Source organism: Chiloscyllium punctatum, chromosome 46 (assembly GCF_047496795.1).
Source record: "Chiloscyllium punctatum isolate Juve2018m chromosome 46, sChiPun1.3, whole genome shotgun sequence".
NCBI lineage: Eukaryota > Metazoa > Chordata > Chondrichthyes > Orectolobiformes > Hemiscylliidae > Chiloscyllium > Chiloscyllium punctatum.
In genome coordinates, this window is record NC_092784.1 from 59,369,035 (window position 1) to 59,388,495 (window position 19,461).

General features: G+C 43.5%; 1 protein-coding gene across 3 annotated transcripts in view; it reads left to right on the plus strand.

The window, feature by feature from the left end:
- nacc1b (nucleus accumbens associated 1, BEN and BTB (POZ) domain containing b) overlaps positions 1 to 18,132 on the plus strand; it is a 32,634-nt gene extending 14,502 nt beyond the window's left edge. For 2 of the 3 annotated variants that reach the window (XM_072564397.1, XM_072564398.1), the window contains exons 3-6: positions 4,508 to 4,684; positions 5,299 to 5,404; positions 6,097 to 6,194; positions 9,793 to 18,132. In XM_072564397.1, the coding sequence (XP_072420498.1) occupies positions 4,508 to 4,684; positions 5,299 to 5,404; positions 6,097 to 6,194; positions 9,793 to 10,058 (647 nt within the window). In that variant the 3' untranslated portion in view covers positions 10,059 to 18,132. The remainder of the gene's footprint in view (positions 1 to 4,507; positions 4,685 to 5,298; positions 5,405 to 6,096; positions 6,195 to 9,792) is intronic. The other variant, XM_072564399.1, reaches the window with a different exon arrangement.
- Positions 18,133 to 19,461: the final 1,329 nt, after the last annotated feature.

A 19,461-nucleotide genomic window follows, 5' to 3' on the forward strand; every position in this document is an offset into this window, starting at 1 on the left:
ATTTGTAGCACCTTATTAATACCATCTGGAAGTCGAAGCTGTTCCCATGTATCCACAGTATATAGTTTCTTCAAAGAACTGCAATAACTTCGAGTCATAGAGATGGACAGCATGGAAACAGGCCCTTTGGTCCAACTCATCCATGCCGATCAGATATCCTAAATTAATCTAGTCCCATTTGCCAGCACTTGGCCCATATCCCTCTAAACCCCTCCTATTCATGTACCCATCCAAATGCATTTTAAATGTTGTAATTGTACCAGCCTCCAGCACTTCCTCTGGCAGCTCATTCCATACACACACCATCCTCTGTGTGAGAAAGTTTTCCTTTTAAATCTTTCCCCCTCAGCCTAAACCTATGATGTCTAGTTCTAGAATTCCTCACCTCAGAGAAAATACCTTGTCTAGTTATCCTATCCATGCCCCTCATGATATGATCTCCCCTTCAGAAAACCATGTTGACTCTGACTGATTACCTTGCCTTTTCGCGAAGTGACCTGGAATAATGTCTTTAATAATAACCAGAAGTCACACAACATTGGGGTATAATCCAATAGGTTGATTCGAAACCACAAGCGTTCGGAGCATAACCCCTTCGCCAGGTCAAGTGAGAGAGAAGCACACTGACACAAAATTTATAGGCAGAGAGATCAAAAGATCATACAACTGGTGTGAGTGCAGGTGATCAAAAGTGTCAAGACGGTGTGAGTAAAGTGTCAACAGCTGAATAACAAGCAAAGGGATGACCTATAATCTGAATAAATGAGGCAGAGAGATAATTACCAAAACTTAAACATGAGGTGGTGCTGGAGATGAACCAAATGACTGGAATAATCTGATCGGGACACGAGTTGCAACCCTCGGCATGCTTTTACCCAAACTCCTCACCCTGTTTGCTGCAACCTGTTGATACCAGCATTAACTCACGAGGTGTACCTCTTCCGCCTCTTCCTAGCTTCCTGTTGTTCCTAAATATCATTTAGCCTTCAAATTCAGGCTCCAATCCATATCATCCTGCAGTTATGTCTGTGTCATTGCAATCAGATTATATTTATTCATTTTGTTTTATTGAGTTTTGAGAAGATTTTTAGCTGAGGTTGAGGTTTTGGATGTAGGTTTGCTCACTGAGCTGAAAGGTTCTTTTCCAGACATTTCATTACCTTACTAGGGGCGGTAGATGGGGTCTAACTCGATGTGTTCGTTGAGTTATCAACAAACACATCGAGTTAGACCCCATCTACCACCTCCTGAGAAAAGGAACAATAAGTGACTTCACCACAGGAAATAACATCACCAAAGGAAATGACATCACCAACCCAAAGAAACCCAAACATATAAATAGAAAGCAGGAAGTTTCAGCATTGATTTGCATAAAGTCCACTGAAGATGTTACCTAGTAAGGTAAATGAAACGTCTGAAAAAGAAACTTTCATGAGGAGCATAAATGTTTGGTTTGGTGATATCATTTCCTGTGGTGATGTCATGTTTGAGTACAATATATGGATGGTCGGGACCTCTTGTGGCACAGTGTTAGTTTCCCTACCTCTGAACTACAAGGCCCAGGTTCAAATCCCACCTGCTCCAGAGGGCTGTAACAACAACTCTGAACAGGTTGATCATAAAAATAAGTTAATATAGGGAGGGGAGGGATCGTATGGTGGAGTGGTAGTGTCCTGACCTCTCAGATAGGAGACCTGGGTTCAAGCCCCAAGATCCTCCTACTCCAGAGGTGGGCATTACCATCTCTAAAACAGCTCAATTCAAAACAAAAATCTGTGAATACAGGAAGCACCTGTAAAACTACAGCAGGGTGGAAGGAGCTGTAAGACGGAGTAATCGATAAACATCATCCGCAAAGGCAGCTGTCTTAGTTTTCTCTGGATGTCGGTTTGTTCACTGAGCTGGAAGGTTCATTTCCAGACGTTTTGTCACCCTACTAGGTAACATCTTCAGTGGGCCTCAGATGAAGCACTGTCCATGATACCTGCTTTCTATTTATATGTTTGGGTTGGTGATGTCATTTCCTGTTCTTTTTTCCCTCTCGGGGGCGGTAGATGGGGTCTACCTTGATGTGTTTGTTAAGAGTTCCGGTTGGAATGCCATGCTTTTAGGAATTCTCATGTGTGTCTCTTTGGCTTGTCCTAGGATGGATGTGTTGTTCCAGTCGAAGTGGTGTCCTTCCTTATCTGTATGAGCTGAAAATGTGTTGCTGGAAAAGCGCAGCATCCTTCTTCAGGAAAGGGCTCATGCCCGAAACGTCGATTCTCCTGCTCCTTGGATGCTGCCTGACCTGCGCTTTTCCAGCAACATGTTTTCAGCTCTGATCTCCAGCATCTACAGTCCTCACTTTTTCCTTATCTGTATGTAATGATACTAGTGAGAGAGGGTCATGTTGTTTTGTGAGAGAAAAAAAGAACAGGAAATGACATCACCACAGGAAATAGTATCACCAACCCAAAGAAACCCAAACATATAAATTGAAAGCAGGGATTTTGAGAAGATTTTGAGAAGATTTTTAGCAGAGGTTGAGGTTTTGGATGTAGGTTTGCTCGCTGAGCTGAAAGGTTCTTTTCCAGACGTTTCATTTACCTTACTAGGTAACGTCTTCAGTGGACTTTATGCAAAGCAATGCGGAAACTTCCTGCTTTCTATTTATATGTTTGGGTTTCTTTGGGTTGGTGATGTCATTTCCTTTGGTGATGTTATTTCCTGTGTTTTATGCCATCAGTTCATATATGTTGCTTTAAATGCATTGTGCACTTAGGGACAGAGTCTTTAGTTATATTGTTTTATCATTTAAGCCTCTAGCCTTCTCTGTAGATTTGGTACTTGGCTCCTCCTACTAACTTTGCAGAACCTGTTTCTCTATCCTTCTTATGTCGTTGGTATCTACATGGAGAACAATGACTGCATCCTACCCTTCCCACTGCAGGTTCTTCACCAGAACTGAGTAGATGTTCCAAACCCTGGCACCAGGCAAGCAACACAACCATTTGAAGTTTCACTCCTTGCTGCAGAGAATAGTGTCAATCCCCCTCAACATAGCATGCCCTACAACCATTACGGTCCTTTTCCCTCCCCTCACATAAATGGGTTCCTCTACCACAGTGGAGAAAGTGAGGACTGCAGATGCTGGAGATCAGAGCTGAAAATGTGTTGCTGGAAAAGCGCAGCAGGTCAGGCAGCATCCAAGGAGCAGGAGAATCGACGTTTCGGGCATGAGCCCTTCAGGACGTTTCCTGACCTGCTGCGCTTTTCTAGCAACACATTTTCAGCTCCTCTACCACAGTGCCATGTTGAGTTAGCTCAACTGCCCTGCAGCCCCAACCCACATCCAAACTTGGTGAAAGAATCTCAAATTGTTGAACAATTCCAAAGGCTGAGACTCTTGCCTGTTGTTCCCCTTTGCTGCTCGAGTAGCAGTTTCACACACTCCTTTCCCTGACCACTTATCAAATCAGAAGACCCCATCTTAAGCGATGTGGTTGCCTCTTGGTACAACACATCCAGACAATTTCCCCCTCCCTGATGTGCCATAGTGTCTAGAACCTGGTCTCCAGCTCAATGACTGTCTGAGCCTGACTGTGAACACTGACAAAGGAGCAGGGCTGTGAAAGCTTGTGATTTCAAATAAATCTGTTGGACTATAACCCGGTGTCATGTGACTTCTGACCTTGTCCACCCCAGTCCAACACTGACACCTCCACCTCATTGCCATTGTGGTCCAATGTAAACATTGAGAAGTTCTCAAATGCTATAACCATGACATGTTGCCTGTCCTGACATCTTTAATGTGTTTTAGTTAGGTCCTTATTTATTTATTTCAATCAATTATTTATTTTACTTTTTAAAAGCATTAATGACCTTACTAACCGTTTTAAACCATAAAAAGGAAATAAACCTTCACCACTTACCAGCTACGCACCAAACAGCTAACTTCTTCCCTGGAAGTCTCTTGCTTGTCTACCTTGCACTCCAGCATCTGCATGTTTCTAACTTCTCCCCTGGGTCAGAGCAACAACCAATTCCTACAGGGTGAAACAGTAAGAAACACCAAAAGTTCACCACCTTCCCCTTCTCATTTAAACTTCCTTATTCACCCGACTCTCAGCACTTTGTTCAAAGTTTCACTGAGATGCTTCTCTTTACACACTCTGAGTTATCTCCGTTCTAGGGATAGAAAGCACAATTTAACCTCATTGTCCAACATAAGCTGTTCTCCAGTGTATATTCCTGCTGAAGCCTGGTTTAAATTTTGAATTTAAGCAATAAATTTCGGATAAATGTTAAGGGTGAAATACACACAAACCTGGCTGTTTAGAAAGATTCCCCTTGCTCTCTCAATTCCCAGCACACTGTTCACAGTCACACTCAGTGGGTCGTTGATAGTTTGAGTTGAAGGTGAGGGGCGGAGGAGGGACAGTGACTTGGAAATCTGCCTGTTTTGATGTTGAATGTTCTGTATAATGTCGTCACCAGACTTGTTTCATTGTTTTCCCCTTGCCAGCAGTCGAGCGGGTCGATGCCCTGCCTGATCACTTGACCACAGATGCCCGTTCAAGAGTGCGGATGAGGAGGGACCTGGCGGCCTTGCCAGCTGAGCTGATCACCCAGATTGGTAACCGATGTCACCCTAAGCTTTATGCAGAGGGGGACCCCACTGAAAAGCTGGAACTTGTTACAGGTACTGCCCACATTTCAAGTTTTCTTTCTTTCACTTGTAGAATGTTGGCATTGCTGGCTAAACCATAACTGCCTTGAGAATGTGGTGGTCAGCTGCCTTCTTGAACCACAGCAGTCCTTCAAATGGAGGTACACTGACAATGCTAATGGGAAGGTCATTGTAGGCTTTGACCCAGTGACAGTGAAGGAACAGCGTTATAGTTCCAGGTCAGGGTGTAGCTGAACTTGTAGGTGGGGCTGTTTCCATATAATCTGCTGCCTTTGTCCTTCTGGGTGGTAGAGTTCACAGGTTTGGGAGGTTAGTGTGTACATTTTGTAGATGGGACACCCTGCTGCTACTGTGCGTTGCTCATGAAGCTGGTGAATGTGGTGCCAGTCAAGTGAGCTGCTTTGTCCTGGATGGTGTCAAGTGTCTTGAGTGATGCTGGAGCTGCACCCATCCAGGCAAGTCGGCAGTATTCCATCACACTCCTGACTTGTAGATGATGGACAGGCTTTGGGAAGTCAGGAATCTTTCACATTTTGTCAGGCATCTCCACTCCCTAGCTGTTCCACCCCTGACCGATGCTCCTGTTTGTGAATACCTCCTGAGTTTGATTTGTTAAATTTTTACAGGGACTAGTGTCTTCATCACTCGAGCCCAGTTAATGAACTGCCACGTATGTGCAGGAACACGTCACAAAGTCCTCCTTCGAAGGCTGCTGGCATCCTTCTTTGACCGGTAAGAAACAAAGTGGAATTTCCAGCAGAAGAATGTTAGAGAGACTCAGCAAATCAGACAGGCTGCACTGAGAGGAAGAGAGTGTGAGGGAGGGTGGGAGAGAGAGAGTGTGTTCATGTTTCAGAGCTTTCAGCAAAACTAAGATGATGTTAAAGCTTTAAAGCCAGGGAAATTGGGAGTTAGGGAAGAGCCAGGTTCTGGAGAGCAGGAACGATTATATGAGAAAAGAGTCCAACAAAATGCGCAGGGAAGTATTGGGACGTTTGAGAGAGAAGGAAGCCAAGGATAAGATGAGATGAGTTGATTCCCGAGGTACGTTAGGCACTGTTTTGCACAGTTATTCTGCTTGTTTTTCTCTCATTATATCCTGGTGCTTTGCATTTCGCGGTCAGCAGCGAGGAGAAGATGCCCCCGTGGTTGAACGGCCTGGTGATATCTAGTCTTCTTGCAATCGGTGCCTGTGATCCCAAATCCCAGAGCAAGTCATGCTCTCACAGTAGAGTAAAGGAGGACTGGGAGTGGGAAATAAAGTTGTAATTTCAGCCTCGTTCTTTGAAAGTTTTGCAAACCAGGCATTGGATAGAAAGGAGCTTGTTCTAAAGAGCCGACTTTTGAGTAGGAGACCTGAAGTTTGCACGACGATATTATTCTGAATGGGATACGTTTTATGCTGATGCCCTCTCCTGCCTCAGGAACACACTGGCAAATAGCTGTGGCACTGGGATTCGCTCGTCTACAAATGACCCAAGCAGGAAACCTCTGGATAGTCGGGTCCTTAATGCTGTGAAAAGTGAGTATAGTGAGACCTGCACTCACAGGTCAGCCCTTGAATTTCTTTATAAATATTCTGTAGACGCTACAAAACTCTGCCACTCTACCTGACCAATATACAATCAGATTCAAGAGCAGCTTCTTCCCCACTGTTATCAGACTTTTCAATGGGCCTCTCAAATGTTAATGTTGGTCTGTCTGTCTCTGCACCTTCCCTGTGGCTGGGGCACTGTATTCTGCACTCTGTTCTGCTGTGCTACCCTGATGTACTTTGTGTGGTATGATCTGCCTGTAGAGCACACAAACCAACACGTTTCACTATATCTTGGTACTTGTGACAATAAATCAAATCAAATCAATGTCCAAGGTTAAAGCAGCCCACTCACAACCTTTTGTGTCTTATTTGACCCCTTCCTGAGTTTCAACCACATGTTCACCTCCTCACCACTTAATTTTAGCATCATAATGTTGCCCAACTCTCTCTACATCAGCTCCTCTATTGCTGACTCCAAAAACCATTCCTTTGTCGTATCCATGCTCAACTATCCCTGCTCCAGCAACATCTCAACTTCAAGATTTTCAACGCTGTTAGCATTTCCCTTCTTGGTCTCATCCTTCTCTATTTCTGTATCCTCCTCCAACCCAGCAACGCTCTGGGAATTCTGCACTCTGGCCTTTTTCGCCATCAACCTCAGCCCTCCGCCTCCACCTATTCCTATCCCTATCCCCAATGTACCATCCTCGTCACCCCTCAACCGTCACCCCACCTTATCCCCAATGTACCTCTCCACTGTCTAACCATCATTCTGCCCTCACATTCTCCTTAGTCCCACTGTAATTGCCCTCAACGGTGCCCCAGCTCTCCCCCATCTCCATCCTACCCCTGACCATCCCTCACCTCTCCCTGTGCACCTCCCCTAACCCTGCCCTCCCCACCTTGGCAGCTACGGTTTCTATGTCAAGCAAGGTTTTGGCCATTCGGACCAAAGTTTCCATCTTGGCTTGTCATCAGCTTTTGACTTTTTATGTGGACTGTGTTGGAATGATTTATTATGTTACAAGCCCAATATTAGTGGAACTTAGTGTAGTTAAAAATCGCCAGATGTCTGGAAGGGACATTCGTTCATTGTCCCCAGTCCTGTGGTAACTCCGAATTCTGTAGACTGTTGCTGACATTGTTTCCCTCTGGAAGACCACCTGTTTCTCCACACAAGAGAAATACCCAGATCACAGCCAACACTGCCTCCCGTGACATCTTTGCTGAGAAGGGGAATTGGCGCTGTGCCAGGAGAACACCACAATCTCTGTGAGATTGTGCAGTCCTTGGCAGCCTTCTGCCAGTAAATCAGAGGCTATTTGTAAAGGTTGACTGAATCTTTACATATGCATAGTGTTTATAAACTGCAGCTCTACTGAAAGTCGCCCAACATAGCTGCGCTGTGGAGGGGCTAGTACATTTGGACCTCGCGGTGATGCTGCTGTTGTCAAGTAGGCTGCCAACACTCACTGTCTCAGCCCACACCAAAGGAAATGACTGAAGTGCCAGAACTTTATAGATGACCACACACGGTCTCCCCAACAAGAAGTCAGCACGTTGTGGTGACGAAGAGGGGTGAGAAAATACCTATTTAATTTCTTTTTAGAAAATTAAAGCGCCACAATTAATTCTGAATTGCCATTCAAATCTGCATCAGTGAGGTATAATAATGAATGTATCTTACTGTGTTCAGAACTGTCAGTCATTTGTACAGGCATGACCAAGACTAATTAGTTCTGTGTGTTTTTTTTTTAGAAATTGCTTCTTTGTGCCCCAGTTGTCATGTAGTTCCTGCTGTCATCTGTTACTGCAGCAGGTTAAGGGGAACTACCTGGCCAAATGTCAAAGCAGCTGTCCTCTTTCATTTCACTTGCTGGCTGGGTATATCCTGGAAAATGAACCTGCTGCATCAACCATGAAATTACATGAGCAACAAAGCACTTATTCAAATTAATTCTTCCTCTCAAATTTTGGACTGTTTCCTTCTCTCAGCGGTGCTTTCTGGCTGTCCAGCGTACTGCACTATAAACACACACACATTTCTAACTGAGTACGTTTTCTTTCAATTATGTAAATTGAAGTAGATTCTGAGTGAAAACCGAAAGAACTGCAGATGCTGTAAATCAGAAACAAAACAAAAATTGCTGGAAAAGCTCAGGCAGGTCTGTGAAGAGAAATCAGAGTTAACATTAGATTCCCTGCAGTGTGGAAACATGCCCTTCGGCCCAACAAGTCCACACCGACCCTCCAAAGAGTAAACCACCAGACTCATTTCCCTCTGACTAACACTATGGGCAGTTTAGCATGGCCAGTTCACCCAATCTGCACATCTTTGGACTGTGGGAGGAAACCGGAGTACCCGGAGGAAACCCACGCAGACACAGGGAGAATGTGCAAACTCCACACAGACAGTCGCCCGAGGCTGGAAGCGAACCCGGGTCCCTGGCGCTATGAGGCAGCAGTGCTAACCACTGAGCCACCATGCCGCCCACACGTTTCTGGTCTGGTGACCTTTCCTCAATGTTCTGAGTACGGGTCGGCGGACCTGGAATGTTAACTCTGATTTCTCTCCACAGATGTTGCCAGACCTGCTGAGTTGTTCCAGCAATTTTTGTTTTTGTTTTAGACTCTGGGTGAGATCTCCTTGGCAAATTCTTGTGAAAATCCGTGGCTGTGTTTATATGGTGAGTTTAACATGAAATGGCCGACAGCATCTCACAACAGTAGCTTCAGAGAAAACCGGACATTGTCCTGAAGAAGGACAGGTTGCTAAAGGTTTGATTAGAGAGGAGGATTTTAAAGAAGAGGGGGCAGAATTGAACAATCCATCAGATTAAGACTAAAATTTAGTTCAATCCTGTGATCGGCATAGTTTGGTAAATATTTGCAGCTTCTGTTTACAAAGTACATTCAGGACTTTGTGGGCAGTGACAGTCAGTGAACATCAATTTTCACATCAATAGGCCACCCTGGGAGTGGAATTCAACTTGAAAAGGCCTTGGGATAGGGACTACTGGATCAATCCCTCCTGCTTAGTGCAAACCCTTGGCTTGGTAATTAGCTGGCGTTTTAGTTTCTGATAGGTTTAGAGAGATCACTAACAAAGTGCCTGAAGGTTAGACTGAGTCTGTTTGGGATTCCTCCTCACAAACACACTTGCCTAGTCTTACACTGAAAGATAAAGTCACCATAGCCCTACCAGACCATATGTCTGCGCTCTCATCATCGAGAGACAATTGGTGGTGGTTTAACCTGAGGGTCACCACACCTCAGGTGAAGGGAGAGATTGAGAAGGAGAGTCCTACATGGCAACCTCAGCTGGTGTGGGAATTGAACCCACACTTTTGGCATCACACTGCTTCGCAATTCAGCTGTCAAGCCAACTGAGCTTTCACTAGACACTAGAGGCCAGCCCAGGGTTTTAATTGTATACCCCAATATGCCTCTGGGCCTTTTGAAGAGGAGAAAACTGGGAATGGATTAAATGAAACTGCAGTATTGAATTGTTCAGATGAGTGAGTAAGACTGCTCTAACTCTGGTATTATTCTCTCTAACACCTCCCTCCCCCAACCTCTGCAGTCTACTGCCAGAATTTCGCCCCCAACTTCAAGGAGAGTGAAATGAATGCCATTGCAGCGGATATGTGCACCAATGCCCGTCGGGTGGTCCGCAAGAGCTGGATTCCCAAACTGAAGCTGCTGATGGTAGAGGGAGATGCTTACCACTCCTTTATCTCGGACACTACAGGCGTTAACCTCGAATCGGACGTACTGAATACAGAGCAAGCCTTTGACGCAGCTAGTCATGATGGAGAGGCAGGGTCTTCCCTGGAATCTGCTCCGTGATGGGAGCTACCGTGGAAGGAAGGGTCAAAATCCCAGGGTTCAATCTAGAATGACCCACAAGTTCCAGATACACTCAAACCTGACCATCTTGTGCACATAAATACTGTCTAGAGGTACAGATACAAAAAACTATTTATTCTGCATTGGTGAACATTACAAAATGAAAGGATCTGAGCAGTTGTGGGGGGCGGCGGGAGGAATAACTATATCAAAGAGTTAGGAATTGCACACAGGCCATAGGCTGTGGGTGACTAGGGCAGATATTAAATGGATATGCCAGCTGTCCAAGGACTCAGCTTAGATTGAACTCTGAACACTAGCAGCCTAGATTAATCCAGCTAGGTTTGAGCAGCCTATCCAAAATGGAGACGGTTACATTTCTAACTCCCAAATTGATTTCCTTCATGCCTGGCCATCTTTCCCTCTGTGTCTAAAATCTTGAAGGTGACACCATTCTGCTTTGGCTGGGGGCGGGGGGAATGATGTGATACCTGGATTTGAGCCAGGGTTTGTATCTTCCTGAGTGTCCGGCTTTTTGTTTCACTATACACTACAATATTATTTAATAATTGTTTTATAAGCTATGGTCTTAAAGGTTTTAATAACTGCTCTGTTTAACCACAATAATGTTGAACCTTTTGAAGGCTGCATTGGTAATGCTGTTTACTCGAACCAGTCTGTGCTGATGAATGAGGGCAGATCTCACTCACTGAGATTGTTCCCAGTTTTTACCGAAATTGCTGCAACTGGGATTTTGGTTTGCAATAATTATTTTGCTGGTTTTCTCTGCTGAATTGTATGGTTTGATTTTACTCATGCATCTTTGTAGCTCTTTAAAATTGGGTTCCAAGTGATTCAACCTCCCCTGAAACCATTCTTTTAAACACACTTAAACAAAGAACTTCAGATGCTGGGGATCTGAAATGAAAGAAAAACAAATTGCTGGAGAAACTCAGCACATCTGGCAGCCTCTGTGGAAGGAGAAACAGAGTTAACATTTTGAGTCCAGAGTTAACCTTTCCTCAAAACCAACCTACCTACTTCTTGTTGTAACAAATCCACTGAATTCAGTCCAAATCCATTCTCTGCTGTGTTTGTCCCTCACACGTCCCATTAGATGTAAAATGAACGTAATGAACAAAACCATGAAATTTTCTGGGTGACAAGCAAAACCTGAAGACAGAATCCAGAGCCTTTAAAGCACACCTTCAGGACACAGAAACCACAGACCTCATGTCCATCACCTGTCTGTTTTACTCTGTGATACAATACATGGAGAATAGGAGCAGGAATAGGCCATTCGGCCCCTCGAGCCTGCTCTGCCATTCAATATGATCAACAGTGAGTGCACTGCAATAATCCCAGCCCCACCCAACACCACCCACACCCCTCGATACCCCTTGATCCCTTTCAGCCACAATTTCTGATGCTCGGCCTGTTGCTTCATTTTAGAGTGTGGTGTCATCCAAGTACACACAACCTCCGAGATACAATACATGCACAGACAACACACAGACAGGTGCATTAAACACACACACACACACACACACACACAGCACATGTACGGACATGCATGCTTACGCAGACATGTTCACACATGCAGCACACTTAGAAATGCCTACAAATACAACATGTGCAGAAATGCAGCACGTGTACAGGCATGTACACATAGCACATGTGCAGTAAACATAATGGAAATTTCGCATTTGTGACAAAAAAGCACTCCCCAAAAATGATAGATAATTTTCCAGTTCCTTGAAAGATGTGCCTGATTAGTGCCACGTCCTGCTCTTTCCCCATAACCTGCAATTTTCTCATTTCAAATATAACCTTTCCAATTCAAAGTTCCAATTGGGCAATTCTCCTCCTACTCTCAGAGTATTCCAGATCGCGATAACTGCATGAAATCTATTCTTGTTTTCTTTCTACGGCTTCTTTTGTAAATTACAATCAATCTGTCTTTCGGTTCCTGACCCATCTACCAGTGGAAACCAATTTTTGTTGTTTACTCTCTCAAAACCACTCGATTCTGAACTTTTAATGAATCAGCTTCCTCTTCTGTAACTCATTGTAGTCCTGAAAATGTATGGCTGGTTGTATAAAGTGCAGGCAATGGGTGAGTCTGGGTACAGAGTGGCTTGGTGAGTTAGATAATGGCCTTTTTGGGGACCTATGCTGAGACCAGTGGGGTGGTTCAAGGCAAATTCAGTCTGCCCTCAGTGACCAACAGCATAAAACTGACTCTGATTTAGCACTAGAGAGGGAAATTAATACACACCACACTCGTGCAGCCAAAGAATTATGTTATTGTGTGGGAGGGGTCTACATTGCATCAGGTAGTACTGTACTTGACCAGAGGTTCTTGATGCTAATGATGTATATTTTACCCGTCACCATGATTGACACAAAATTAACAAAATGAATTCAGTGTTATCTACTCATCAGTGTGAAACAGTGTACGGGACAGGCTCAAAATTGTCTAACAGTGTGAAATGCTATACAGGACTGACTTCTTGAGATTGTCCAGAGCTTAACTCTATGTAGCTCATCAGTGCATCTCAACTCTAAATAAGGCACACATATATTTTAAAAAGTATTAAAATAGTAATCACTTTTTTAAAATTCATTGGATGTATTGAGGTGTCAACTATAGTCATATCCAGTTTTGCGAGAGGAAGTAGCAGTGGAAAACACTTGGGTAGGGAAAAATCCCTTGTTCTAGAAAATATTATACATTTTGTTTTTAGAGTAAAGTTAGCGAATTGGTTTGTTACTGAGGCCAAGTAGGCTCTTCAGTCCTGAAAGGTACCTCTCTGCTTTTCTTCTGTCAATCCCTGCACTAAGTGTTGCTCATTGGAACAGTGTGGATAAAAGAATTGATGTTTAAAGTGTTAGCACGAGATAAGGTCAGCATTGGTGCAGTCAGAAATACTGGGGATGGGGAGGAAAAATTGGTACAGTTGAAGTTACCCCACCCTCCCTGTCCCCCAACCCAGTGAATGCCTGCCTAGCCCAATATTCAATAGTAAGGGTTTGACTGTAATGATTCGTGTCTACCATTGGAGGGTGTAGGTTAGAATCAGGTAATGACATTATTATGGAGATAAGACTGTCAACATCCTGCTAATATCATTATCATTAGTGCCAGCAATGCCTTAGTATATTCCATTGTCAAAAACATTGTGTCCAAATAGCACATTCTGTGAGGGATTCCTGTTTTAATTCTGGTTTTCTATCCCAGTCACCTGAGTTTCTGTAGAAACTAACAGTCCCATTAAGAAAATTCTGCGATCAGAGAATCCCACCACATCTCTCCATCACTCCTGATTTTTAAAGACCTCCCTAAAACTGTTCCTAGAGTCAGATTAAAAGCTGAGGAATTTGGGATTGTTGTCCTACTCAGCAATAGGATATTTTTAGTTTTATGACTTTAAAGGAAGATTTACATTTGGGACACTTTAAACTTACAAAAGGGACGAAATACAACTTGTACAACTGTTATCACTTTCCTCAATCCATTCAAGTTTGTAAAAGGCTGTTCTCTCCCAGCCTTCACCTTGTGACCCCCTTGACAGGCTCAGCTGTTCACTACCTCAGATATGTAGTGATTCTTAAACATGAACATAAACAGGGACATACAAATTCGAAGGAAGAGTAGGCCATTCAGCTCCTCGATTCACCATTTGATAAAATCCCGGCTGATCTGTGTCCTCAACTCCGCTTTCCTGCTGACCCCGATACACTTAGATTCCCTTATTAATCAAGAATTTATCTACCTCTGCCTTAGTCAATATTCAATGACTCTGCCTCCACTGCTTTCTGGGATAGAGAGAGCTCCACAGACTCTCAAAAACATTTCTCCTCATCTCTGTATTAAATAGGAGATTCCTTATTTTTAAAACATGCCCTTTTGTTCTAGTGTGTCTCACAATGACAAACATCCTTTCAGGATCTACTCTGGAAAATGGCCTCACAATCTTCAATAAGATCACCTCTTATTTCTCTCAACTCCAGCCTAACCTATCCGACCTTTCCTTTATAAAATGGTCCTATGTGCATCTCTGTCTGTTTAACTATGGGGAGCATCACTGACAGATCTGATGCTGTCCTTGACTGGCCCTGGTATAAAGTAGTTCCCTGGTAGTGATGAGGGTCAGGCAAATGGCTTTCCCTTTAGACCTAAAGAACCTAAGAAATAGGCATGGACTATTCAGCCCTCAAGTCTGTATTGCCATTAATTAAGATTGTGGTTCACCTTAAGTTGCACTGCCACTTTCTTGCCTGATCTCCATATCCCATGATTACTCCAAGTACAAAAGACCCGTTGATATCACTGCTATCTTCTGGGTAGAGAATTCCAAAGATTCACAGTCCTTGAGTGAAGAAATTCCTCTTTATCCCAGTTTTAAAGATCAACCTCTCATCCTGTGACAATGCCCCGATTTCTAGATTCTCCAACGGGTGGGAAGCATCTCTCCTTATCTCATCAGATAAGCATCTGTATCCTTCCTAGAGTTAGGACACCTAGGGTTAGGATATCCTAACCCTAACTCATCCTGTTCAAACTCTCCTCATAAGACAATTGTGTCATTCCCAGGATCCATCTAGTGAACCTTTTCTGCTCTAAGGCAAATTTATCTCTCCTTAGATGGGTGAACAAAACTGTAGTTAGTACAAAGATAGCAAGAAATGAAAACAGAAATAGCTGGGAAAGCTCAGCAGGTCTGGCAGCACCTCTGAGGAGAGAAATCAGAGTTGAGGTTTTGGGTCCAATGACCCTTCCTCAGATTTACAGCAAGACTTCCTTACTCTTGTATCACAGCCCTCTGTCATTAAAGGCCAACATCTGACCTCTTGCCTTCCAGTTGCTAGCTATACCTGCATGCTAGCTTTCCGTGTTTTGCTTACAAGGACACCCCAGTCTCTTTCTGTTGCGTGGAGGTGCAGCTCTTGTATGGAACGTGAAGCCATATCTTCCTGAATAATGGAGGATAACAATGTATTTGATTTACTTGGCCTCCAGTAACCACTGGCTGGTTGTAGGAAAACGAAACCCTTTTGGTTGTTTTAGGCAAGATGCATTGGGTTTGCACGTTTTCCATAAAAGTGTTAGAACTGTGGAACTCAACAAAAGAAATTCTAGAATTGTGATAGAAATGGGGCCTGGCATATTCAGTCGCCATCAGGAAGTGTTACAATTGACATTTAATACCCTCGTATTATGGTGGGCTGGGGCTAGCACAGGGAGTCCATGTCTTTCTGCTGTTCACTGGAAATGCACGTGTGTGTGTGTGTGTGTATATACACACACACATGTGTTTGTCCACATGTGTCTGGGAGAAAAGGATGGCAGCCATTCCCAAGGTCAGGTGACCTGTGAACACTCATTGCCGACACTCAGTTCTAAGGAAAATCCACTAGGCTACAGTGTCCATCACCCAGAAAACCAACCAGGAAACATGTTGGGAAGAGAAGGGGGCTGGGGGATGGGAAGGGAAGGAAGAGCAGGATTGCTGTGAAGTGGAAGCTGTCAGACACTTGACAGTTCAGTTGTAGATCCTAAAAAATCCGTGTAGAGGGAGAGTTTGATAAAAAATGAAATCAGCCTGTAAGTGATTCTAATGTCAGTACGACTACTGCGTTTAGATTCTGGCAACAGGCTCCACAGCCATTTATTGCTGTGAAGTGGATTCATTTTGTCCAAATGTCCAAAAGATGGGCGATATGGTGGCTCAGTGATTAGCACAGCACCAGGGACCCGGGTTTGATTCTAGCCTCTGGTGAATGTCTTGTGTGGAGTTTGCACATTCTCCCCGTGTCTGCGTGGGTTTCCTCCCACAGTCCTAAGATGTGCAGGTTAGGGTGAACTGGCCTTGGGAAATTGCCTCATAGTGTCCAGGGATGTGCAAGCTAGGTGGGTTAGCCATGGGGAATGCAGGGTCACAGGGATGGGGTAAGGGGCTGTGTCTGGGTGATCTTCAGAGGGTTGGTGCAGACGTATGGGCCGAATGGCCTTTTCTGCATAGCAGGGATTTTATGATTCTAGGGGATGGGTTCACATTCAAGACAGGGCAGCAAGTGTATGAAGCCATCTATAATCACTGAGACTTGGAGCCTATTCCTTACCTTCTGGTCTGCCTGAGACATGAATCCCCTGATGTGGAGATTCAGACACAGGCATCATTCCCACCTTGTTCAAATCCTACTCCGTCGAGTGGAACAAAAGTTTCTTCCATCTGCCTATTAGCATTTGAAGGCCAAAAGTGCACTTAGTTTGATGCCGTGAGTCTGCACTCTAGTTTAGGAAATGTCATTGGGACTTAATTTAGGGAACTTCATGTTGTCTGTAACCAGAGTATCACAACCTTGGAGTGCTTGATGCTAATGCTGAAAGGAGATTAAAGATTGGCCAAACATCCCTTACCTGAACAAAATAGCTTTTCTTTTAAAGAATAACCATTGACCTTTGGAGGGAGAACTATCCTACAATCAGAATTAACTAGTGTGGTTACTGTTATTAGTTTGCTCCCAGTGATCTGGTTCTCTGGGATCCAACACCGGTGACAAAGTGAAAGGTTAAAGTTAGGTGCAACAGCGATGAAGGGTCAGACCGATTGGTTTATGATGAATACTTGAAAAGATCAACTAAATATTAATGATAGACAAGAGCAGAAATTGCTGGATAAGCACAGCAGGTCTGGCAGCATCTCTGGAGGGAAATCACACTCTTGAAAGTCTTGAAGACCTTTGAAGAGTCACTTGAACCGAAATGTCAACTCTGATTTCTCTCCAGAGATGCTGCCAGACCCACTCAGTTTCTTCAGCCTTTTCTGTTTTTGTGTCTGCTTTACAGCATCTGCAGTAGTTTTGGTTTTTATTGAATATTAATGATGTTGTTTAAAAAATTTATACTGTCACTGCCCAAATTCAGATACCTTTTATACAAAATAATCTAAAAAGAAGTATTACTGAGCAAATGATCACTGACTGCTGCACTGGCAGTAAAATGTGAGAACCCAAAACTGGGGCGAACTGTGTGTTTGGGTAAGGAATTATATAAAGTGGGAGGTGAAATGATAAATCAACATGTTTCTCATGGACTAAGTGGGAAGTGGTTTGGTCCAATGGAATTCTGCACAGTGGGAGCTGAAGGTACACTGATTTCACTAGAATAGAGGGCAGGGCTAAATGTGTATCTATTTAGGAAACTGTAGCCTTCCAATATACCACAGCCCCATAGAACATTAGTTCTTTAGGAGCACAACTCAACTTGTTCCACCACCACCACAGAAGATCATGTTTTAGACTATCTACTGACACTCAGGATATTATGATCCAGTCACTGACAGAACAACTTGTTAAAGCCGCTGGAGGGAACAGGCTCCAAAAAATTGCATAGTTGACTACTTCTCAAAGTAGAAAGAATAGCTTTAATACAACTTTTCCAAATGTCTAATTTCAAAAGTTGCTCCATTTACAAACGGTAATTGGAACCCTAGAGTTCTGGGTAAAAAGTAAGGTGACAAGATGTGTGTCCTGCCTTGCTGAGTATGGGCTCTGGGAGTTGAAAGGGAATATGTTAAATGGATTTGCAAATGTTCATTTTGGTTTGTCAGTGAGATCCATGGCCCTTCTAGTCATTTAGAACTTCTCTCACACCTGTCAAAGGGTGTCCTAAAGTGATGACTGCACTTTTACCTGTAATCTGTGAGGAAAGATTTTTTTAGCTTAAAAAAAAGTAATTTAAAAAAAACATTTTTAGGGTAATGTGTATATATAGTTCTTATTTTGGCTTAACTATTGTCAATTTAAATTTAGTTTAAAGAGGGGGCAGATGGAAAAGATCATTCTACAAGTCCAGACTCATTGCTGATGGCTTGTTGTTGCTGTTGCCTTACCTGTATATCAGTGTCATCTGTATGTACTTTGTCTGTTCACCATTTTTAATATCATAGCAGTTTTGTACAAAATACTTGAGCATAAATGTTTTTCCAGCTACTGCTTATATTGACCAATACTTGTAAAGTTTATGTATCACATAGCCTGTGACTATTAAAAAGACAAGTTTTTTTTCCTTCTGGTTTAGTTATTTACTGTCTCTGCTAGAACAAAGAAAATTTACAGCCCAGTAACAGACCCTTTGGCCCTCCAAGCCTGAGCCGATCCAAATCCACTGTCTAAACCTGTCGCCCAATTCCTAAGGATCTGTATCCCTTTGCTCCCCACCTACTTGTGCATTTTTCCAGACGCATCTTAAATGAATCTACCATGCCTACCTCTACCACCTCTGCTGGCAACGCGTTCCAAATGCACACCACCCTCTGTGTAAAGTACTTGCCATGTATATCCCCCTTAAACTTTTCACCTCTCACCCCGAATGTGTGAACTCTCATTATTGAATCCCTCACCCTGGGAAAAAGCATATCGCTGCTCCTTGGATGCTGCCTGAACTGCTGTGCTCTTCCAGCATCACTAATCCAGAATCTGGTTTCCAGCATCTGCAGTCATTGTTTTTACCTTCTCTATCTACCCTGTCTATCAGTGACAGTCGGTGAATGAATGAACACTTGAATTAACTATACATTACAATCACTTCTGATACATTTCCATAATGGATAATACCTCTACTCAAATCGCAGTGAAAGATGTCAAATGTTTTATGGGATCTAATGTGTTTTCCACAAATCTAAACTTTATTCTTTGGATGTATAAAGTCACCACAGTCCCAATGGAGAATAGGTCTATTGGAGAGAGGCAGCCAGTCGGGGTTTAACCTGAGGGTCACTGTGTATTGGGGGTGAGGGGAGAGGTTGTGAAGAAGAGTCCTTCATGGTAAGCTCAGCTAGTGCAGGAATTGAACCCATGCAGTTAGAATAACACTGCTTCACAAACCAGCCAACCAAACTAATCAATTGAGAATAGGCTGCTGAATCACAAAACAGCAGGACATCCTCTGAAAGTATGACTTAGATGCCAGGGCAAACTTTTCAGACCCTCGAGCGTGCTCCACCATTAAATAAAACTGAGGCTGATCAGACTGTGACCTCAACTCCACAAAGTCACTGGCCCCAGTCCCCCTCAGCTCACCAACTCAATTTAAAATTGCTCACTCCCAGTTGCTGACCAAGGTGGGGACATGACACCAGGTGAGGGCAGGACATTGTCACCAAGTCTAACAGCCTACTGTCCCGGTTAGAGAATCGCTTTTAAAGGGTGTCAGTCAGACCCTAAAACTCTGGCGTCCGACATGGGGATAAAGGGACTGGATGAATAAAAATATCTGCTATTTATGACAATTGTTTTGCTTCCCTCAATTCTCAAACAATTGCACCTTTTATAGTAACTTCATGTTTAAACCCATGAGCCAAACTACAGAAAATATTATTGTGAAGGCAAACTAAAT